Genomic DNA, 16,428 nt, shown 5'->3' on the forward strand with positions numbered 1-16,428 from the left:
AGCTGTGGGATGATCAGCAAACTTGGGGAAAAGTGGTGAGTTATCTCCTAGTTAGTTAAGGATCACTACAGATGAAAATACCAGCACTCAGTAGATATATTTCATGTACAAACCTAGATACTTGGATGAAAAAAATTCCAGACCCATCTAGATACAGTCTCATCACCATATAGAAAACAGATAATATGAATAAGGAAGATAGAGGAAAGGCATCTAAAGAGAACCATATGCTCATGCAAGGAGGAAGCAGAGTCTCTCAACTCTAACTTCACTGAGACATGATGCAAGTTTCTAGCCCAGAATAAATTGGTCAAGCACAATATATGATGGACAACCTAAAGGAGATTTATAAAGTGATTTACTTGGAGCAATAAGAAAAAATGAGGAAAACCAGAGAAAAGGTGAATCCTCTGATGGGAGGAGATGGTCGTAGATAATCCTGTTTCACACACAGCCTTTCCCAACTCAGTTGATGGCAACTCCATCTCTCAGGCAGCAGGATCATCCTAGACTCCTCATTATCCCTTATACTACACACCCAATGTGTCAAGAAAATCTACTAGCCCTATTACCAAAACAATCCAGAATCCATCCACATCTTACTACCTCCACCACCAACCCTCCATCTGAACTACCAACATCATATGCCCTCTTCCTCCCCTTCCTCTTCCCCTACTCCTTTGCCAGTCTTCCTTCTTCATATTTTTAAAGCTTTGCTATATGCCAGGCACAGAGCTCAGCGCTTAATATGTATTACTCTATTTAATCCTAGCAACAACTTTACAAAGGCAACATCATTGTAACCAGTTTACACATGAGGAAAATAAGTCTGCTAAAAGTAAGTAACCAGTCCAAAATCAAAGAGGCAAAGACGTAACAGAGCCAAGACTTGACTGAAGAACATCTGCTTTGTTGAATGCCTTTCTGTCATCCTCCACCTCTTCTATGTGCTTGCAGCAATTTGTGCCGGCTACTCTTTTTGTGTTGCTGCAATTATTGCATTGAAGGGTCAATATCGGTGTATTTGACTGTCATCTCCACTAGACAATTGGAATCCAGCGAAATAGCTAATATTAATAACAAGTACCATTTATTGAACATCTTCCATGCATTATATTTATTCAGCAAGTACTTAATGAGTGTCAACTATGTACAGCCGCTGTTCTAGGTACTGGGAATGCAGTCATGAACAAAACAGAGGTAGACTTTATCTGTAAGCAGTTTACATTTTGGTAGAGAAAGAGATCGCAAAATTTACAAATTTATCTACATTACACCAAGTGGCCATAAGGACTTGGACACAGGCAGGTTGGTCGATGTGGCAATGGGGTGTATGGAAGTCTCTTCTGAGTCCTTCTAATTTTTTACTGAAATAGGAAGCAAAGTTATCAGCTAAGCATGAGTAGGAGGAGGAAGTGTGGGGAGTTTGAGGACAGGGAAGGTGAGAAACAGTCAGCTAGGGGGGTATGAGATAGAGTTAACTATAGATTAATGGGAATGCAATAAAATCGGTCATCATGGTATGTTTTCCTCCAGCCATGTTCAGCTGCTCTGGGTCAAGTGCAGATTTAATTAAGTATACAATGTCAAGTTCTTTCTAGGTATCATCTCATTTAAATTTCCCAACAACCCTGCAGGTTGTTTAACCCTGTATTTTCCAGATGAAGAAATTGAACTGAGAGAATGCATCACTTTCTGAAGGTCATGTAGCAGAAAGTATCAGAATTCAGATTTGAATCCAGATCTGTCACCTTCAAACCTTGAGTTATGAATTTTGACACAAAGTCCCTATCAAATTGGACCCGCATCCTCAACTCTATATACGCTTAGTATGTTCTCAGTGAACTAGCTTCGGAAACTTGGCTGAGGAGGAATTCTTACACATTTTGGTTGACCGAAAAGTTAATATGCGTCAACAGACTTGAGACTGCCAAAACAAGGTTAATTAGATTTAGGCTGCCTGAATAAAAATGTAGTAGTGAGCTCACTGTGCTGGCACGCCTGTAGTATTATGTCTGATCTGAGAGGCCCAGGCTGCTGTTGGACATCAGCAAACTTGAAAGCATCATCCAGAGGAGAGCAGAGAGGGTAGTGCAGGGCTTGGGAGCGATAAAACACGAAAAATATGGGAGAGAAAGAGACTATTTAGGCTTGGAAAGAAAAACTTAGCTCAGTGACTGTCTTTATACACATCTCCAAGACTGCCATATTTCTGTGTGATTCTGGAGCACAGAATTAGTGCCTAAAAGAAGGTGACAGAGGTAGATGTGCCTCTGCATAAGGAAGAAGATTGTGTTGATTGGAGCCGTCTGGAACCAGGATGGGCTGTGCCATAGGGAGATGTGTGCTCTGGAATTAAAAGCCATCAAGAGGGTGTCCTGTAACCTTTTGAGAGGTGTCAGAGGGGATGGTCACAAGAAGGACAGAGGGTAAAACTGAATTTTCTGTTAGTCCTGCCAATTCCAATGAAGTCTGAGATAATAATCTCCCTTCTCAACATCCTCTGGTGCTTGTTATCCTTTGACAAATTTTTTTCTGAATATCCAGAGTCTAGTTCTTCGTGTGGGTATCCCAGCTCTGACATATATTAGCTGTGTGACGTTGCATAACTTAGGTATGATCCTGATGCCTGTCTAATCTATAAAGGGGGACTAATATAGAACCTCTATTATGGGGTTGTTGTGAGGATTACAGGCATGACTCCTTGTAAAGTGCTTTGAAGGGTGCCTGGAATTATAAATGCCCAATAAGTGTTCACTCTCATTTTTTTAAGTGTTTTTCACACACTCCCCTTTAGTGCTGCTTCATTATTTCATGAGTCCCTGTTTTTTCCAACTAAATCGTCACTCTTGTCATAGGGCTGAGCATATATATATATTACTGGGTACTTAATAGTTCAAAACAAAAATGTGTTTCTCTGCTTTCAGGCAACGTAAACTTGTTTAGAAGCATCTCTTGTACGTTCTCAGGGAGACTTTTCAATTTTGGTGGGATTATCACCTAGAGGAAAGGTTTTATGGATTTCTCCATCTTTTAAAATACTAAAGTGTGCTCAAACACTCCTTTCTCAGGGATTGCTTCTTGTTTCCTGTCATCATTAGGAAATAAGCAAAGATTTGTTTAGGATACAGAACATAGCAGTTTTCTGAAAATCTACTGGGTGCGAAAAGCCCTGGGCTATACACCAGGGGGAGGAAGAGTAAGGGGGCAACAGGGCTGAGGAAATAAAGATAAGCAACAGGGTCTCTATAGTCTGCAAGGATCATACAGTCCAGTGGCAGAGAGAAAAAGATAAGGATCTGCCTGACCCACACTTGCTTACCTTTTCCCTTCATCTGCGACACCCACCTCTTTGTCTCGTGGGTCCTAGCTTCACTGACTTTGAGTTCCTCCAACAAGCTAAGAGATCACCCCTCTTCCTACTGTCTTTCCTTCTTAGACACTTTTCCTGCCCTTTGCGTGACTGGCTTCTCTCACCTCTCAGGATGTGGCTTAAACAGCTTCTTTTCAGTTACACCTTTCTTATCTGCCATGTCTAAACAAATAAGTTCTCCATCCCCCTCCCAATGATTGTTTGTCAATATACCCCATTCGTTCCGCCCACAGCACTTGCTACAACGTTTAGTTTTATGTATTTATTTGTTTGCTTCGTTGTTTATTCACTTTTTCCATCCCAAAGGCAGCAATCACATCTATTTTTTTTCACCAATGCAACCTGTTTCGCATAGCCAGACTTTCGGCAAATACGTGTGGAGTAAGTGAAAGATCCTTTCAGCATAAGGTAGTGAACACAGGGACTGAGGTGTGTATTGGTGCTGGGGATCACAGAAGATAGCCATCCAACCCAGTCTTGGAGATCCTGAAGGAGGGCATTGCAGAGGCTGTCACTGCCCCATCAGACCTCCTCAGCACTCTTCCCATACTTGCCAACAGTTTGCTATTGCAAGATTGCCAAGCTCCTGGAGGGTTCTCTCTGCCTGAGGGAGCATGCTTGGCCAACACACAGGGAAGGCCAGAAAGACCAAGGAGTGAATGCCCAGAAGCAGCTCTCAACCAATAAGGGGTAGGTGTGGGTGGCCTCTGAGTCTCAGCTCCCTTGCCCCTGGGTGGGACAACTCTGTATCTGAGTATAGTCTACAGTGTTGCCATGAGGTCCAGCAGGGCTGAGCCCCAGCTGCAAAAGCAGTAACCCATTCATTAAAACACCTTCCAGAGACCCCCTTCCCTTTCTCACTTCCCCACCTCCTATTGGTGCCTCCAGGGAGACCTCCTTAGTAAATTGTTTGCATTCAAATCCTCATCTCAAGGTCAGCTTCTGGAAGATCTCAATCTAAAAAAAAGGACAAGTGACCAGAATCTTGAAAGGCGTGTCGAGTTCACTAGACAAGAGGTAAAAGAATTTCCAAAGAGGGCAGGATTTCCTTAGTGCAGAGAAGAGAATCAAAGTCCCAAAATCTGGGGGTCAGATTTTGATTATGGCTGGGTCCCTGCAAAATATTTATAGGAAAAGATAGTAAGCAATCAGCTGATCATCAGCACATGAGATGAGCTGTTTCAGAGCCAACGGCACAGTTCTGTGCAGGTAGACAGAAGGTCCTAAACTCTTGAAATAACACATGGCAACCCTGCATGCTGTACTCATGAATCTTTAACTGAAGAGCTTCTTTGTGTCTTTTCCTTTTTTGAAATACAGCTCAGGATCCAGGAATGTGAGGCTTAACCCTGAAAAGGAAGCCTTGTACAAATGGTTTCTTGAAAGCCAGCATGTAGCCTGTTCATAAATTTTATGATGTGTGAAGCACATGTTCAAGGAAATATTTATTAGTAAGTCCATAAGTTAAATTAGAAAGGGTGGTTCATGCCTTAAATATTCCGTCATTTTCCATACTGTTTACCTTTCCAGACCCAAGTGTGAAATTTAAATTTTCTTTTAATGTATTCACCTAACAAATGATTTACTCTAGGCCAGCATGTTTTCTTAGGGTCCCCGGTAGTGATGTTTTGCAGTTGTGGGGAGACTAGGAAAATGCTTCTAAATTACTTTTTCAATGTCAAAGTTTCTGTACAGAAATCATAGAATGATCTTACTGGTGGATTTGTTAAGAAGATGTAGTTTATTTCTCCCGGAAAATTGGAGTATTTTATATCGGGGATGTTTTGATGAACTTGGAAACTGGCTAGTCATAGTGCTGTCTCTGAAAGTCACAATTGGCATAACTGAGTCTGTGAGTGGCTCGTATTAGGAAACAGATCCTGTGATGGGTTGTGGCCCTTGGTCACTGATTTTTTCAAAGCTCCTGCCAAGGCACACCAAAATAGGAGCTATAGTTGGAAAACTGTAAACTCTGTAGAACTTAAAAGGTATTGTGACCAACCCCTGATAGTAAAATCCTATGAATTTGAAATTATGTATAGTACAGACTATGCTATGTATGATATGAACAGCCTTACACTGAGCTTTATACTGAGTCTTTGTGTGAATATGGTTAATTTTACACACGTAAAGAGTAACAAATTTATTAAAAGAGTCTAAATCATTTTGTATTTTTAAAACAAAGAATATCGTGTGTGTATATGCATGTGTGTTTGAGAGCCTGTGCGTGTGTGTGTGTGTGTGTGTTATTCTATAATGGGAAAATGACTCATGTAGAAACAAAAATTCATTAAAATATGCTATAATTATATATAGATGTATATAGTGTGTGCCCTTAGCAGAGCCTTCTTGAATCCACAAAATGCTCAAAATACAAAAGTTTTGAAAATATTTACATCTTGTGAAAGTGTTTTTTCCATCTCTATTTATTACATTTCCCTGCTACACAGTCACCAAAACTCTCTGGAAAGTGATAAAGGCCTTAAGTAAAACCAGACTGGCATGGATCACTGACATATACTGGCATAAATTTAAAAAAAGAAGCTAGCTGATTTTTAAGCCTTGGTTCATTTCACAAAAGCAATGAATAGCAATGCTGTCAAGGAGTTGTGCCATGAAACCTAGTCATAAAGCTTTTTCTGCATTTAAAATCCTGACTGGGAGCCAAGGTTTATCTTTAAACATTCATGCTTGAACATGTGCAGACAAAGTGTTCCTAATTGTAACTTGCCCTGCTTTCTTTTTCATCTAGAAAGTAGATTTCCTTTGTAAGGGATAGAATAAGCTGTGGACATTCAGACATAGGACTTAAGAATACATGTAACAACAGTATTTCAAGGTATTAAATGTTTGTTTTCTGTGTAGTTGTTGAAATTACAGACTTTGGAATTAGTCACCTGAATTTGCCTAACTAGCTCTGCAAATCATTAGCTGAAAGACTTGGATCTCTGTTCCCTTCTCTGTAACATGGGAATACTGAAAGCATCTATCGCATATATTTATTACGGACATTAAAAGAAATAAGGTATGGAGAGCACCTAGCACTGTGCCTGACACCTAGAAAGTATTCAGCAAATATTAACTATTATATTATTATTATTATTATTAGTCTACTATGTGCCAGGCACTGTACCAAGCTCCTTGCATAATGTCATTGCATAGTCAACATATGACCTGCAAGGTAAATATAAGTATGGTTATTTTATAAGTTAAGAGATGGAGGATCAGCGAAAAGATAAGGAAACAAGCTGGTAAGAAGCAAGACAATGACTCAAACCCAGGCCTCTTTAGCTCCATGTTCTTTCTTCTATTCATGCCCTGTTTCATACAGTATCAGTGATATGTGGCTACTTAAGTTTAAATTTAAATCAGTTTGAATTAAATGAAGGAAAAAATTTGATTCCTTCGTTCCACTAGCCACATGCCAAGTCTCGATAGCCACATGTTATTAGTAGCTATGATACTGGATGGTACAGATAGAGAATATTTCCTTCATCTGTTCTATTTGACAATATTGCGATCCAGACCATACTATCTCTCCAGGCTGGTTTGCTCTCAATAGGACAAAAAAATTTTTCTTTTAAATATTATAACGAAGGCTCATCAATTAATTACTTAACCCTTTGTAATAAAGACAACACATTGCTATAGATGGCCATGGAGATCGTAGCTAATCCATCTAACAGTCTACACAGGCATGAAAAATTTGCCCTTGGCCAGATCATCACAGTGCCCAAGAACTAGGAGAATCCTTAGCTGTAGTCTAGATGAACTTTTTATTCAATAATAAGAACCCATGGTGATGGGAAATCCTAAAGCCAATGTGAAAATGCAAGATGAGTCTCCACCTCTCATCTACCTCTAATACTCTATGGACCTATAACTTTCATTTGGGGCTCAACAAGCTTAAAGTTGTTTGCAATATTTTTTAAGTTTCTTGGTGTAGTCTACTTAGGTGTAAGCTTTGGAAAGAGGAGATAGTGATTTATTATGTCGTTAACACTGATATTTTGCCCAGGAAATTTTTCTCTTAACTGGAAGCCAAATGACTTTTCTAGCTAGGTAGCCAATAAGCAATATTTATGATATTTATCACCTTCTTTTCACAGACCTTTTTGATTAGTATCAGATATTACAATCTGGAGACTGTAAATGCAAAGGGCAAATGGGAGTGGCAAAGCAAACAACCATATAATCCAATATTGAAAACAAAGTCAATTAGATTGCCTCTTTGAACAAAAGCGCTTTCATATAAAGCCAACTCTTGTTAGAGAGCAGAGTGGTGCAGCAGAGCCGTGCTGGGCTCATAAAACCAACTTTGATTTCAGAAGAAATAGTTGAGGCATGAGGGACAGACCTGAGGAACTTCATGCGTATAAAAGAGCAGCTGGCATCGTAGAAGGAGCATAGGTAAGGGATCAGAAGATCTGATATCTCCATGGTATCCTGAACGTACTTCAACTGTAGCATCTACCATATTATGTTTTAATTGTCAGTTTCCGTGTCCAAGTCTCCCATAGACTATAAGTTCCTGAAAACCTACTGCCTATCACAGTGTCTCACAACATGGTAAAATATTAGACTTATGGAAAAAATAAACCAACAAATAATTATTGGGTAGCTAATAGAATCAAGGAAGACCAAGAACCTGTATTTTATACCATCCACCCTCCAAAAAAATTGCGATTATATCCCACGCCCTTCACACCCCATTGTTATCACTTTCGCCAACTTGCTCTGGCCCATGTGCTGAGATGCTTCTCTTTGCCAAGCTGACTTGGTTTAATAGTAAATTCTAAGGTTTTTCTCTAAAAACACTTGATAAGAAACACTGAAAAAAAAGGAGCAGGAACGGCTATAGTTCTTTCAGTTATGGTTAGTCCCACAAAGAGAAGAGTTAAAACAAAAAGTAGGAACCAGTGGCTGAATATAAACTCGACTTCCTGAGAAGATACAGTAAGTCACTTGGAATGTATTCAATACTGAAGAATATTAACATTGTCCAAAATAATGAATGCAGCCTCTAGGGAGGACTCATTTAGAGTTTGCAATTTAGGCCCTGAAAATTCTGCCTCATTATGCATTATGCAATATTATGCAAACTTTGGCAATATATGTGTTTATAATCTGATTAGTTCTCCCCACCTCTCCCCACACCGACACACACCTGCTCATCTCTGTGAATGTCCTCATGCAACTCGCTGATGGGAGATCAGGAAGTGGCTTCCTGTACCTGTAAGTATCTTTGCTACTACTAAACAAATATCTGACTCCTAAGAAATCCTTGGTTCTGCAGAAACAGCCATGCTGACATCAAAGAAGAAATGATTCCCAATCTACAACTACTACAAGGAAACAATGACCCCATCTTTTGTCTTAAACTGGAGGCTCTGGGGTTGTTTTCTGTAACATGACATATATTTCCCAGTTAGAAAAGGGAGGCATTTGCACAGGATGATTTTGAGATCATAAGACCTCATTCTGTCACTTGTTAGGAAGGCTTGCCTTCCTAAGGCAAATTCTTTCCCCCAAAATGAAGAAATCAAGTGGATTAGCTAGAGCGGTCTTTGCTGAATGCAATTGTTAATATCTGAGATATTTTCCTTGGCAAAATTATGTTCCCTCTGTGTTCTACCTCCTTTGAGAGAGCCTGGTTCGTAAGCAAATTATTTTCTACATTTGTTTTCCTTTCTGTTTTTTCAAGTAAACATTTTTATGAGCCATAAATCATGAGGAATCAGAAAACAAAGGAAGGCATTTGACTTTATCTCATGTGGCATTGTCACCAAAGTGTTTGTGCATGCCATGAGCACAGCTTTCATCTTTTCCTCCCCATGGACAGCTTTTGCTGACTCCTGTGAACAAGTTGACCCAAGAGAAAGCTTCTTATCAGGTAAAATAAGAGGAAGAAAGAGCAGTTCCTACCATGGCAAACACTTCTCTCCCCGACCCCCAGGGATAGGCATACGCTGTTCTAGCACATGATTCTGATTTTATCTCTATTTGGAATTGAGCAATATAACTTGGCTGTTAAAATACACAATATTTCAAGGCTGTTTCTAAACAATGTCCAGGCAGAGAAGCCCTAAGGACATATGTATCAAGAGCCATTGCAAGCTAAACAACATTCTCTTGACAAATGTGCTATAGTGAATACCTGTCATGGGTCTTCCACAGTTGTAGGCAGAAAGCATAGAGCAGACTGGCTTGGGTCCAGGGAAGAAGAGTTGGTAACTTGGGCATTTCTAAGATGACTGAAATTTAATCAATTCCATGATAGAACAAAGGTCAGCTTCAATGAACTGGTCTCTTCTCTGAGGTTCTCATTGTATGTTAAAAACAGTGCAATCCCATCTGGTTCCTTCTTTTTCTTAATTCACAGAATGTCAGTACTGGGGCTCAGAGTTCCAGCTACCTACTCTGGATTTTGAAGATGTTTTAAAAGATGATGAGCATGCATACAGGTGGCTCTCCAGGCTCAAGAAATTCGGCATAGTGCGACTCACAGGAGCATCTGACAAACGAGGAGAAGTTTTAAAACTTGGGAAAAGGATTGGTTTCCTTTATCTCACATTTTATGGGTGAGTCACCAAATAGTCGGTATTCTGCCTTCATATATAGAGTTTGATATACTTTCCAGACAGGGGACTCTTTTGATTGATGATATAGAAATTTCCACAATGTCTTGACAGGAAGTCAGATGAGAATCTAAAAGTGGGATTTCTCTGAGAATGACTGGAATGACGTCAGGCACCAAAGACAGGATAGTTAAAGGTCGAGGATTAGTTTGCTAGGGCCGCACAACAGAATACCATAGACTGGATGGCTTAAACAACAAAAGTTTATTTCCTCCCAGTTCTGAAGGCCAGAAGTCCAAGATCAAGGTGCTGGCAGGTTTGGTTCTTGGTGAGCGCTCTCTTCCTGACTTGCAGTTGGCCACTTTCTCACTGTATCTTCACATGGCCTTTCCTCAGGGTACCTGCACTCCTTGTATCTCTTCCTCTTCTTATAAGGATGCCAGTCCTATTGGATTAGGGCCCTGCCCTTAAGATTTCATTTAATCGGGAATTCCCTGGCAGTCCAGTGGTTAGGACTCCACGTTCTCACTGGAGAGGGCCCGGGTTCAATCTCTGGTCAAAAAAAAAAAAAAAAAAAAGATTTCATTTAACCCTAATCACCTCCTTAAAGGCCCTTTCTCCGAATGTAGTCACATTGAAGGTTAGGGTTTCATCATATGAATTTGGGGAGGACACAATTCAGTCCATAGCAAGTGGGATAGAAGACTATTTCTCTAAGGCTTTTAAAAAATAGTCAGCTTTACAAATGTGAACGTCTATTAAAGTTTTACCTCCCAAGAGTTGGCACAAAATTAGGTTGGGCCCCAGGGAAATGAAACCAGCCACCAGATGTTTTAAATAAAGCTAACATGCAGAAAATTAAGTCTACGCACTTTAGCAAGTAACAGGAAATACAATGGATTTTAACTTTGGAACAAGAAGCTGTTTGCATAAGAATTGCCTGGGAGGTAACGTTAATTATGGATAAGAAAACACTAGCAACAGGAAACACTACCTGGAAGTGGGGGTATGACTGTATTTCTAATCTTTAGGGTGAGCCTGTCATTGGCGATGGAGACACTTATTCTTGGGCTCAGAGTAGAGGGCACAAAAAGTGAAAAGGGGGCTTCCTTGGTGGCGCAGTGGTTGAGAGCCCGCCTGCCAAGGCAGGGGACAGGGGTTCGTGCCCCGGTCCGGGAAGATCCCACATGCCGCGGAGCGGCTGGGCCTGTGAGCCATGGCCGCTGAGCCTGAGTGTCTGGAGCCTGTGCTCCGCAACGGGAGAGGCCACAACAGCGAGAGGCCCATGTAACGCAAAAAAAAAAAAAAAAAAAAAAAGTGAAAAGGACCTGCAAAATGCAAAGTTTGCAAACTGGTAGCACACGGGCAATATTCAGATGTGTTTTGTTTGGCTCACATGATGTTGAAAAAAAATGGAATCAACACTTAAAAACTGGGAGATTTTACATTAAATATGGAGCTGACTTTTCTTGAAAAATCAAATGTAGCAACAACTGAGCTTAAACCCCTGCTTGCCAGCAACCTGCTGGAGGTAAGAAAAGGCTGAGCCCTGAAGAGAGCATATTCTCACTCTCCAATTTCCCGAATTCTTCCCCCAACTCCCACCTCAGACCTGCAAGAGCCCTGCTAGCCTTTGACTTTGCCCCTAGGTTTGCTAATCTAGAGCAAGACCTCGTCTGTAGGTAAGCAGAAGGTCAAAAATATTCAGTCACTTGCCTCCAATGATTTGAGCATGTTTATTCATGGTAGAAGACTCTATCATGTTTAGGTTTGGATGACCCAGTCCCCACCCCCATCCCAAGAATGAACGTTTACCATTAGCGAGTTTGTGTCATACAAAATTTTTATCTCCCCTACAACTGTAAGAATTTAAGCTGCCTTACAGATTACAGCAGCAACAACAGACAAAGGAAAGAGGAAGAGTCTTGAAATTATTAAGAGCCCCAACTGTATTATTTGCTCTATATTTATTGTTCACAACTTTCTGGAATAGATATTATGCCTGCGTTCACTAATGAGGAAGCTGAAGCCCAGAGAATTAAAGTATAAACCCAAGTTTCCACAGATAGTGAACAAGGAACCAGAGTTGGAATCTGTATCTGTCCCATCCCTGGGCTTTCTAATCTACCTCACTATCAATCATAGTATGAAGGAAGAACATGGAAAAGATGCTTTAGGGAGCTGGAGGTAAACAGAACACTTCAAATATCTTCTAAGTTGTTTTACTTCATTTTTATTTGCTGATAACAGACTTTTTGCACTGATGCCAACACATTTCACAGTTTTGTTACAGTGGCCAAATTTGGGGCTCTTTGTTATGGTTCCCTAACTTCCACCCCCATCCATCACATTAAGGGTCACATTCTTAGTCCTGATTTATGACTTGTGTTTTATTTTGTCTTGTTGTTACAAATCCTAAAAAAGGCTTAATAATTTGACCACTGACCTAATATTGTGAAATTTATTGGAATGAATACTAAAGGTTTGCTGTCAAAACAAATCAGACTTCCTACTACTCTTCCATTCCCTTTGTCCAAGATCTTTGCATCTGACCACATAGTTTACCTACACAATTTCACCTTCAGCAGTTGATCACATGTCTTCCCTAAATCTCTCAAACTATACCACACTCCAGAAAATGCTTTTCTTTCTACCTTACTGCTTCTTCCACCAATGATTATCAAGATCTCTTTTTTTAATTTTTAATTTTTTTTTTTTGGTAATTTCTAATTCCTTACCTCAAGAACTTAACGAAGAGAACAGTTTTGTTGTTGGTGGTGGTGGTTTGATTTTGTTTGTTTGCTTACTTGTTTGGGGGGGTTTTGTCAACAGAATGAGAAAAGTGAATATTTTCTCCAGTCACTTGCCTTTTCTATACTGAAGCTAGGGTAACATGAGATTTTTTAAAAAGGGAGATATTTAGGACAATGTTTCTCAACCTAGGCTGCACAGTGGAATAATCAATTTAAAAAATACTGACATCTGGGTCCCATCTCCAGAAATTTTTTTTTAACAGGACTTGGATTTGGCCCGGGTATCAGGAATTTTAGAAACTCTTCAGGTGATACTCATTTGCAGCAAACGTCATAAGCCTCTGGTTGAGAGGAAGGGTAGTTCAAGAGAAGGCAGGTCACAGGTGGTGTGGAGCTTGGGTTCTTTACATCCTCTGACCTCTCACAATTATGTAGACTAAATGGCACTTGTCATGTTCTTCTTTGTACTGTGGTAATACCTGGACATGGCTTTAGAACAGAATCAGTAGCTGCCTTAGACAGGGTCTCTCCCTTTCATATCTTTGTTTCTCCACTGGCCTTACTCTTTTTTTTTAAAATTAATTTATTTATTTATGTATTTATTTATGGCTCTGTTATGTATTTATTTATGGCTCTGTTGGGTCTTCGTTTCTGTGCGAGGGCTTTCTCTAGTTGTGTCAAGCAGGGGCCACTCTTCGTCATGTTCTTCTTTGTACTGTGGTAATACCTGGACATGGCTTTAGAACAGAATCAGTAGCTGCCTTAGACAGGGTCTCTCCCTTTCATATCTTTGTTTCTCCACTGGCCTTACTCTTTTTTTTTTAAATTAATTTATTTATTTATGTATTTATTTATGGCTGTGTTGGGTCTTCGTTTCTGTGCGAGGGCTTTCTCTAGTTGTGTCAAGCAGGGGCCACTCTTCTTCGCGGTGCACGGGCCTCTCATTGTCGCAGCCTCTCTTGTTGCGGAGCATAGGCTCCAGACACGCAGGCTCAGTAGTTGTGGCTCACGGGCCTAGTTGCTCCGCGGCATGTGGGATCTTCCCAGACCAGGGCTCGAACCCGTGTCCCCTGCAATGGCAGGCAGATTCTCAACCACTGCACCACCAGGGAAGCCCTGGCCTTACTCTTGTGTGAAAAATAACTGGTTGGTGAGTGAGTGAACGGAAAGAATAAATGAAGGCAATAAATAATGAAGGCAATAATAATAATGCCAGAAATAGGAGAGGGACAGAGAAAGGAAAGTGGGGAATGTTAAAGGTAAACTTTGCTTTCCGGGTAGGTTTTTCAGGGAGCCTGGTTTCCGCTCTTGCTTAGATGCCAAAAACAATAATAGCTTGATGCTACTTCACACGTGCTTGCCTTGGGAAACTAACCTAGTACTTTTCCATTTGAACAGGGTTACTAGTTTAGAGAATTTAAACTGCGTGGGTCTAAAGTGAGAATTATAATGTCTATTTTGGGGTTTTGGCTGCCATCTACGTTGTTAGATTGTTGGTTGGATAAACAAAAACAGTAGATTCCAGAACTTTCTGTAGTTTTAGCATATGGTAGGCAAGGAATAAATGAATAATGAATAAATTCACACCCAGTTTTTAAAAGACTATAAAGCAGCTGAAGAATGCAATAATTATTAGAGCATTTCACATTATAAAATTATGTTCACCTACTAAATCAAAATGGCAATAGCTTTGAGGATAAATGTTTACATAATTTTCCACAGCTGTATTTTCGCAGATACTTGTCATTTTTGACAGTGCATCATCTAGGCAATATTTTTTCATGCAGCCATATGAAATGCTCAGTAACCTTACTGCCTTAATGATGAAATCTTTCCTGGAAGAAAAGAATAAGAGCTGGTAAAGAAACCCCCATTGTCAATTTTGTCAAATACATATACACGTGGAGCAGTATGTAAAAAGATGACCTTTTTAGGAGGATTTAAACCTTTGACTTGGAACAATGTAGTTTTTACAGAATGAGGCCAAAAGTCTCATCCCATGTCCCTGACCACACCCCGCCCCCACAAAAGGAATAAAAACAGCTTTCTGGATCATTTCTTTATTGAACAAAATATCTGAATTTTATGACATAATTTAACCCAATGGGAAATAGTCATTGTAAACTACACTGCACTGCCATCTTCAATGACTGAATGCAAGTTAGAATAATGCGTTCGACAATGCATCCTACAGAGTAAATCTTAAAGAAAGTACAATCACTGTCAATGAAAGAGAATGTCCTGGTTGGTGGTATTGTCGTCTTACTCATCCATAAAAAAACCATTCCTTAATACTTTACCACATGCAAGGCACCATGCCGGGCATTTTGTTCTGAACTAGATCTGGGTTTCTACTTTATGGAAAACTATCTTTGGTGATTGCTGTATATGGGTGAATATAAAGAGTTGAGTTGACTTCATCTAGATAATCTGGAACAATAAATATTCCATAAAACCAAGGAACAAACTGTAAAGTACCCCTGGACTTTTGGCATTACAAATGAGGGAACAAGATAGTCAATACATGCCAGCAGTAATTAAAAGGTAGCACATAGCTGAAGGGTGATACTCTCCCAGCCTGGCGAAAGCATGGTGAAGATGGGATGATATTCAGCTATCAATATGGCAACTAGAGAGAATGAAGCCAGACTCCTCAAACTTACACAGGCTACCACTGTATAAATAGGTGTGACATTGCTACATACATATTTAATTATGACTATATAATTCCATACAGCTTCTCCTCCCCATCTCAAGCTAGCCCAACTTAGATGCAAACCATTTTATCCACCAAAGAGGGTTGGTGGAGAACAACTACAGCCATAGTTCCTTTCTCACTTTGCTCAGATTGCTTTCCTCCCTTCCAACTTAACACCTTCTTTCTTGCATGCATCTCCCTCGCTTTTCCATCTCCTGACCTGTATCCTGTCTACAAACAACCTGTTCCAAGTCCTCCTCTGATTTTGGCTGCTTTTTGGCCTTTTGTGCCCTAGTTGATTGACCTATTAATCTTTCTCCTCCTGTGTTCCAACCACCACCTCTGCTACATCCTCCCTTGATCTGGTAGCCTCTGCCATTTTAAGGGAGAAAACACCTCTCCCAGCCTCAGCTCTGTGAGATCACTACCAACGCCACATCCCCATGCCCAGCCTTTACAAGAGAACAAAATAAGTACTTTACTACTCATCCTAGGAGCCAGTTTTGCACTCTGAACCATCCATCCAGAAAGAGAGGTGGAAATTCCCTTCTCTCACATATATTCCTAATATCTAGTTAGGCAATTTCTGTTTCCTGTGGAGGATTCCACTTTTAGGGATAATGCATGCAGTGTGAAAGAAAATAAACTACTGTGTTGTAAGATATCACTACTGTTAGTTTGCTGGGTTGTGGTAATATTTACTAGTCATCATATTTTGAGACTGTAATTAAGACAACAATGAGAAGTTCACATGCTCTTCCCTAAAAAGGCAAAAGCATAACCTGAGAATTTCTTCTCTAATTAGTTGGACAACTAAATTAACTGGTGAGGTCAGGGTATTACTATTTATATATACGTGTGTGTGTGTGTGTGTGTGTGTGTGTGTGTGTGTATGTGTGTGTGTGTGTGACACAGAGATGGAGTGGGAGAGGAGGGTTCAATATCGTACTTTTTAGTATTTACCATTAATATTGTGTATTAACTAGTTACCTTGCTTGTGACTACTAGCCAGGATAACCTTTGAAA

The 16,428-nt window shown here is 40.1% G+C and overlaps 1 protein-coding gene across 1 annotated transcript in view; it reads left to right on the forward strand.

Moving 5' to 3' along the window:
* Positions 1 to 16,428, forward strand: part of BBOX1 (gamma-butyrobetaine hydroxylase 1) — a 77,382-nt gene that overhangs the window by 16,412 nt on the left and 44,542 nt on the right. Inside the window, exon 4 of the mRNA XM_024118888.1 lies at positions 9,756 to 9,954. Coding sequence (XP_023974656.1) covers positions 9,756 to 9,954 — 199 coding nt within the window. The remainder of the gene's footprint in view (positions 1 to 9,755; positions 9,955 to 16,428) is intronic.

This window comes from Physeter macrocephalus, chromosome 16, assembly GCF_002837175.3.
Source record: "Physeter macrocephalus isolate SW-GA chromosome 16, ASM283717v5, whole genome shotgun sequence".
Lineage (NCBI taxonomy): Eukaryota > Metazoa > Chordata > Mammalia > Artiodactyla > Physeteridae > Physeter > Physeter macrocephalus.